The following is a 7,929-nucleotide window of genomic DNA, read 5'->3' as shown; positions in this document are numbered from 1 at the left end:
CCGAGTCGCATTTTTTCCTGTTATACTAGAGCAAAGCAAGACTTGTCCGTACTGAGTCTTGTGTCCTCAAGTTTTCAACCAACGGATTTCACTTGTGTAGCAAGTTGAGTCAGGTTAAAGTCGTTAACAAAATCTCAGCTTGGTTATCATTTCTTTCGATTTCCGTTACAATGTTTTTTTCAAGAACATTTGGTTGTTAGCTAAAGATCTCCATCCCGCGATGGAGTTGCCATATTATACTTGGATCTGCCGACGATCCGAGACAGACGTTGTTTTTGCCTGGAGAACAGACGCTCGGTTTTACAGTATTGTTTGCTGTCTCACTCAACATGTTGTTAGGATCCTTTAGCCTACCGTAATTACGAATTCATTCCTCGTTCGGGCCTGTTGTAGCCATGTTCCGAATTTTGTAATCGTAGTCTTGCCTATCCAAAATCGCTACAGCGGTATCCGCTCGAGTGAAACATACATCATGTTTTTTTTTAATTAGGTTATAATTATTTCAGTATCACCTACCTCAGAATTTGAACGGCACTCCTTCTGAGCTGACATCCTTGCCCTTGATAAAATCGTCTGCCTGTGCTTTTCTACATTTTCGGTCATCAGGTAACTTGCAATTGCTGAAATGAGCAGAAGCAAAATCATTATTGTCAGCACTAAGTAAAAAGGAAATAAAAAAAGGCTTAGAAGCAACAGAAGAATAGCACGAAATGAAGCAAAGAGAGACAAATATAAAATGATATTGACATTTTGTTGTACAAAAAACACGTTATAATAGAAAATAAACTGAAAGAAAAATACATGTTACATGGAAAATCTTCCAAAAATCCCTAAACACGATTTTTTTAAATATTCCACTGTAAACATTCCATACCAAAATCTGCTGCAAAACAAACAGCAAGAAGCGCGAACACCTCTGTCCCTTAATGGTCCACCTTTGTGTTCAACGATGAACTTTGAAAGCACTTATATTTTGCGAAACAGGTTTTTTGTTTTGGCGCACAGATCGCGGTGGGCTCCTCTTTTCAATGGACCCTGCCTGGGTTGTTGTGTCGTGACGGTGGGCTATTTTGACCCGTCTCAATTCAACAATGTTGCTGATTTCGAAAGAGGTTTTCGCTCAAGAGAGAGACTTCAGTAAGCATTCAATGAGCAACCGGCTTCTGGGTCGGGCATCTTTAAAATGCGTCTCGTTTTTATTTCACGATAGAACCTGTTAGCTGAGCTGAGGGCTAACGTGAAACGCTGAGTATCAACAAACTGGCGCTGCACTTAATCATTCACGAGGGCAAATTATAGCTTTTCTTGAGAGATCTGGTGCCTAGACGTCGATAAGGGTCGTTCAGCGGTGCGGGTGGAGAACTTTTAGCACTCGATCGATCCGATGCTGGGATTGGCTGGGCGTCGTAATAACTTAAAAATAGCGCCCCAAGTCATACATATTTTTCATATTAGAGATGAACTTACCGAGTCTGTATTCTGTAATAAGTAATTGGCTGATGTTGAGTAGTGACCTTTGAAAATGTTTAGTTTTATATTACAAGATCATGAACGAGTCGTGTTGATATAAAACCTACTGTACGATGACTAGAAAATCTAAAATATAATTAGCTGGAATTATTAAATTACAAAAAAAAAAACTAGCAAAAAGGCTTTCTTTCGATTGACTTCAAAACCTGATAACACCCTACAGATATTTATTGGACAAACCGTTACTAACTGCAAGAGTCATACCGAGTGGAGCGATGTTAAATACTTAACACACTATTCAACATCTCCAGTGTTCCACTGCATTTCAGAGAAAGAAAAAAACTAAACGCGCACTTAGATATTGTAGTCCAGCTCGTAGCGAATGTAGGGATTTTGCGGATCGTTTGTAATCCGAGGATATCCTACGATCAACGCGTCCTGTGCTCCGATGTAAAGCGAGTTATAAATTTTCCAGTATACATCCCTGACTTTGCGTGCCGGATGGAATAGTCCTTGCAAGGTGTATTGTAGAATCTTGATTGGTCCCAGAGCAACTCGCAAACCTTCCACCGCGTCCATGAAGGCCTGAACCAAATGGGGCGAGGTTTCGAAAATGTTCGGCCACACATAGTTCAACAAGTGAACCAGAGCGTCTTCACAGCCGAAACCGTACACTCCCAGCGCCATGTGTTTGATGGCGGCACAAGCCGTCTGCCGGTGAACCAAATCTCGATCCATTAAAGCGTCTTCAAGCAGTGGACAAACTGCATAAATGTAATCCTTGCCCATTTCTCCGATGTACTCGAACAGGAAGGACAGCGACTTGAGAACACCGTTCTGGACGTTCAACTCCGGTACCCGATATTCATTCATCAACGCCGGCAACACGGTGAAAGGTCGACATGTTTCCGCAACAATAGCAATGGCGACCGTCGTACACACACGATTCTGACGTTCCTGTACCTTGAGATTGTTCAATAGCGTCGCCAACACATCATGCGGACCAATGGCTTTGGCAATGTAGCCAAACGTGTTGACCGTAGCTCGTCGGATAGCTTTCTTGTGTGCCTTCAGCAGTTCCAACAGCTCGAAACAGATACGCATCCACTCACGGGCAGAGACATATTCGGGACCACGATCGGCAATTCGACCCACCAGATCGATACAATTTTCCTGTACCTTTTCGTGTCGATTTTTCAGAATAGGTGTCAGTCGGGGAAGCAAATCCTTAATCGGAGGAGTCATTTTAGTCATACCGATAACGTTGACAATAGCTTTGAGAGCACCCAGAATGGAACCCAACACTTCTGGATATTCTTCACCAAGATACTCATACAGCACCACACCCAAATGTCCCATTAACTTTTCCTCTTGACAAGTTTTCATAACGATCGCAATACGAGAGATCAAATCGGCAGCTTGCTGCCGAACTTTAGCTGACTTGTTGTTCAAACGCCAAAGGATGGTACCGCAAATCTGTGGCAAATACGGTTTCACTCGTTTGCTCAGCTGATTGACAATTGTTCCAAATCCATTCAACATAACCACATCTTCGGTCGTCTGTTCCTGGAACGCGTACAGGATACCGTCGATCAACTGTTCCTCCAGGCGAGAATCGATATCGGCCGCTCCCAGGTTAGCCATAATCTTTTCAATTGTTTCCATCACCATTTTGCGGTACTGTTCGTTTTCGTCCTTAAGGTCATCTACAACTCGATTGATAATTTCGGAAGCACCCACTTTGTTGGCAATCTCGACGGTTGTGTCCACAAGCTGTCGATAGTTACGTCTATCCAGAGCCATCCGGTGGTTCCAGAAGTGTTTGAAAAAGTGCGGCAGAATTTCTTCTTTGATGTACTGCGCTTCCACACCATCGGTGGCGCAACACTGTTTCACGACCTTCAATACAATCTTTTTCATTTCTTCATCCGGCGACTGAAACTCCCGGATCAAAATCAACATCACTTCTCGGGTATAGTAATTGGCGTATTCGGCGTCCATAAGCGGAATCAAGTAACCAATGGCTTTGAGGAAGGCAGCCAAACCTTTACCACGATGCGTCCGGATACCCTTCCAGAGGGGTTTGAGCACGGAATCGAATGATTCGATACCGTACGGGGTAGCTGCTTCGGCCAAGGCTGCCAATCCAAGGGCAGTGATTGTACGGACTTTTTGCTGTTCGTCAACCAGACCGTGTTCGATAATTTCTACCAGGGATTTCAAATGTGGAAGGATGGCGCAACCCATAAGGATAGCGATCTGTTGTACAATCTTGATACCGGTGTGCCGAGCCTGCCAGGATTTTTTACTTTTACAGACAGCTTTCAAGAAAGGTAGCAGCGATGGAATTCCGAGAGCAGAAGCCACAACGGCGAATGCACGTGCCGTGGTGTTACGTACGTACTCATCGATGTTATCGATATCGGGTCTCATGGTGGAAATCATAGTGGCCAAACCGGCGGCCTTGGCTAAGTTGGAAATAATTTCTCGACCTTCCACACGGGCATAGTAATCTTCATCGATCAGCAGCGGTTCAATGACGACAAGGATTTTGTGTACGTAGGGACGTACAAGATCATCCAGCTTGTACAAAATACGATCGATAACCTTGACCAACAAATGACGTTCCTGGTCTTCCAACGTGGGACTCATCAGCAACGGGAGGATCTGGTTAAACAAGGGACCAGCACCGAATTCTCGTGCTTTGTCAGTAATCTGTCGAAGAGCTGCCTTTCTCATCGGTGGAGTGCCGTTTTTGATTTTGAGTAGAAGCTTCATAATTTTGCGTTCCCGTTGTTCCTCAGGGCTCAGTGCTTCCTCATCGACGTCCAGTAGAAGTTTATCAAAGTATTGTGCATCTTCCGGCTTCATGAAAGGAAGATTGCCCTTGGGCTGATTATCGATGAACTTAGCGCTCTTATCTTCGGCTTGCATGAAGAATCCGGCCGGTGTTCCAGCCATTGGCGTCGGTGTAGCGGTCAGCTTTCTGGCCGGTGTTCTAATCGGAATATAACCTGCCGGTGGTGGTAGCACTTTATAGCCCGGTGGGAACATAGCATCCAGTTCTTCATCACTAAACGGACGATTACGTTCGTCGATTTCCTTTTCCCACCGGTAAGCTTGCAACTGTTCCGGAGTCATTGATGCCAGATGTCCTGGAGTCGGAGTAGCCATGGCCATAGCCTTATGGCCCACAGGTGTGGTTCCACCAGGAGTCAACAGTGGCGTTGAGTTACCCGGTGTGGCATGCGGTGTTGGAGTCATCGCAATCGACGGGGTCATAGCCGATGGGGTTGCATTCGAGGGTGTTTCATCCCACCGGGAGCGACGCTTCGATGCTGGCGTTGTGCTATCTAAAACACTATCGCTGGGACCACGATCAGCTCGAGGTGTCTCGGCCCAGGAATGGCCAGGTGTTTCCCGCTCAGTTTTCGGCGTTTCATCCCACCGGTTACGGCGAGTTGATTTCTCAGCTGGGGTTTCTCGCCCAGGGGTAGCGCCCGAATGGGCCGGAGTCGCATCCCAAATGCGAACGCTTGGAGTAGCTCCAGGCGTTTCACTTCCCTTGTGACCTGGTGTTTCGTCCCAGCGATGATCGGCTGGAGTTTTCTGAAATGAAAATGGAAAATTTAAATGATCAACTCACAAGTTGAACGTTATAAGTTACCTCAGCATCTCCCCAAGTTGGTGTAGCCGGAACGGCTAGTTTTTTCGGTGGAACAAAGGCTTCTTCCACCGTCTGGTCCCAACGACCGCGCTTCTTCGGTTCCGGTGCCTTAGCCGCTTCTCCGTTCGAAGAACTACTGCTGCTCACCTTCAGTGTACCGTCTTTAGCCTTTTCCTGAATCTTTTTACGGAGCTGCAAGGACGAAGGGAAAACAAATTGTTTTAAAACAATTATCAACTTGCAATATAAAAAATTTGAACTTACCTCGACTTCCTCACCCTTAAGGATTTGCTCTCGCATAATCTCCGTATAGGAACGGGATCCGATATCGGGAGTTTTGCCGCCTGGAAGACATCCAAAGAAGGCCCGAAACAAAGGGCAGTATTAGAGATATTTGCTTGAATTTTCTTTTTATCATTTCGTAACTTATAGAACTAAATCGAGGCAAAACTTGAAATTAAACGTCTTCAAAGTCGCTAGACTCTAACAGCTATAAAAATAAAGGTTTTTATTTCGAACTGCGAGTTAAATAAATTGTTATGAAAAAGGTTATGGAAAGATTAATTTCAAGTTGCGTCCCGGCATTGATACGTACGTGCTCCAGCCAGATCATCCCCATAGCGTGAAACAGTTTTTCTGCCAGTTTGTTTTCAATTTATACTTAGGGTTCTTGAAACATTCAAACAAAAATTTACATTAAAAATATAAAGCCTTCTAGGACAAGACAATGGGAAAATCTCGGGCAGAAAAATGTTTTCACGGACGCATTTGGCTTGTTCTGTTTGATTTGAGTAGAAGGGGTTCCTATAAAAAATCTTTGTGATTAATAATTTTCTGCTTTCTGATAATAAACACACATTCGATCACCATTCTCACTCTACAGAGAGATTGCAGCCGTGCTGTACTGACTGTGTATTGAAGGTTAATTTCAAGACAATTTTTCTGAAACTAGCGAGACTAAAAACTATTTCCTAAAGCCAACGTTCAATCAGTACAGTACGACAAGCGCAAAACCTGATAGTATTACACGAAGGAGACACTGACACTAGGTCAGAATTCTCACCGGTGGGTTCTCACGCTTTTCTCACGGATGTCGCCAAAAACCTGCATGGTGGTAAGTGGTTCCATTAATACTCATCGCATAACGTGTCACATCATTTGGAGGAAAAGTTTTCGTTAGAAAAAAAGCATTGATTGTCCTTTTCTGATTTTGGTTTTTAAGTAAGTAACTAAAATGTTTGGCGCACCATTCTCGAACATGACTTGAGTATTTTTAATCTGTTGTGGACTATTCTTTTTTGTTTTATTTTTTCCAAGAACATTCATACTCAAACCGTACATTCCTCTGAAATCATTTTAGATTGAATATTAACAAAATATTTTACTTGTTAAAACTTTGATTAGATAGTCAAATATTATCAGAAGCTTGTACGTTTTCCATTCATTCTGAACTCACTCAATCTTTTTCTGAACGATAGTTTCTAGAAATCAGTAGCGATGTTAAGGGTTTTTAAGTTCACAAATATTTACAAACATAGTATGAAAAAATTTGGTTAATGAAATTTTACATTCTATCAACTACTAATTTCGATTGAAATTTATCTATCTTGTTTAGACGAAACGAATCTTAATAAACGATTTAAAATATTAAGAGCAGAATTTCAACTCTAGAACCTCACCGTCAGCAAATGGATCGATACGTTCGGGCGAAATGACCAAACGGCGCCTTTTCTGTCGGTATTCATCTTCTTTTTCGCCCACCGTCGGTCGTCGCCGATCAGCAAAGGGGTCGAAATCTGATTCGGGCTAAAATTAAAACAAATATATTAATTCTAAAATGTTTCAAATGCAATAATGGTAGAATTACCTGTGCCACATCGTTCAACAGGGCAGCCGGAGCCGTGTAGCCGGGACGATTTCCGCCCCGGCCCATCGGAATCCCGTCATCCTCGTCGTCGTCTACATCGTCATTCGGGGCAATGGAAGTGACGTAACCCTCGTATTTCCCTTTGCCGGCACTCCCATCGTAGAGGTCCGCATCGAAGTAGCCACTTTCGAGCAGCCCTACGCCCTTGTCCTTGGCCGCCTCGGCATTGATCTCTTTTTTCTTGTTCTGGATGTCGCGGATTTGCGCTTCAATATCTAAAAGGGATAGGATAATGTAATGAGCGAATCGAGTTTAATCTAGATGGTTTTAAGTGAATAAATTTAACGATACAGCTTAAAACAACAAAATTATAATGAAGTTCACATGAATACAAAAACTCATCTGTTTTCCCATACATATATAAGTACGTGCGGTCATTCAACAATATGGCTACGCCACCACCGCTAATCGATATGAGGGGCACAATTTTCAAACGTTTCTAATCGTACTGAATTTTACGAAATTCAAACAACGTCCATATTGCTCGTAAAATATGGGACTCGATCTCGGTTTTAAACATATTTTAAACCCTGAAAAGTAATATTTAAAGCATTTTTAAGCGAAAATAAATACCTTCGTGCGTTCTCGGGATGTTCTCCATTTTCCACACACACTGACAGATACGCAGTGTTGGCAGATCGGTTGGAAAATGGCAAAATAAACAAAACGAAATTGTTAGAATCCAACTCCATATTTTTCCAATTGGAACTTTCCCAGCCATGTGGTTAGCGTCCAGAGGCGTTTTAATTAAAATTAAATTTTCTTTTTCTATTTTCAAAATATGCAAGAGTTTTAGCAAAACATTATCATAAAAGTCAAATAATAGTTTCAATAATTGATCTCCTCGTGATAAAATTAAGCCCCA

General features: G+C 42.9%; 1 protein-coding gene across 2 annotated transcripts; it reads right to left on the bottom strand.

The window, feature by feature from the left end:
- Window positions 1–1,680: 1,680 nt before the first annotated feature.
- Window positions 1,681–7,698, bottom strand: LOC129755675 (splicing factor 3B subunit 1). 2 transcript variants are annotated; one of them, XM_055752295.1, is made up of 6 exons: window positions 7,638–7,698; window positions 7,005–7,279; window positions 6,817–6,943; window positions 5,402–5,481; window positions 5,138–5,329; window positions 1,681–5,079 (listed from the first exon to the last, which is right to left on the bottom strand). In XM_055752295.1, the coding sequence occupies exons 1-6, from the start codon at window positions 7,663–7,665 to the stop codon at window positions 1,825–1,827; spliced, it is 3,957 nt and encodes a 1,318-aa protein (XP_055608270.1). In that variant the 5' UTR covers window positions 7,666–7,698; the 3' UTR covers window positions 1,681–1,824. The 2 variants fall into 2 exon arrangements, with proteins under 2 accessions (XP_055608270.1, XP_055608278.1); XM_055752303.1 differs by lacking the exons at window positions 6,817–6,943; window positions 7,005–7,279; window positions 7,638–7,698 and adding an exon at window positions 5,733–6,808.
- Between the last annotated feature and the right edge of the window lie 231 nt (window positions 7,699–7,929).

The sequence above is a fragment of the Uranotaenia lowii genome, chromosome 1 (genome assembly GCF_029784155.1).
Source record: "Uranotaenia lowii strain MFRU-FL chromosome 1, ASM2978415v1, whole genome shotgun sequence".
Classification (NCBI taxonomy): Eukaryota; Metazoa; Arthropoda; class Insecta; order Diptera; family Culicidae; genus Uranotaenia; species Uranotaenia lowii.
Note: the sequence above shows the minus strand (reverse complement) of the source record. Positions and strands in the feature narration are given on the sequence as shown.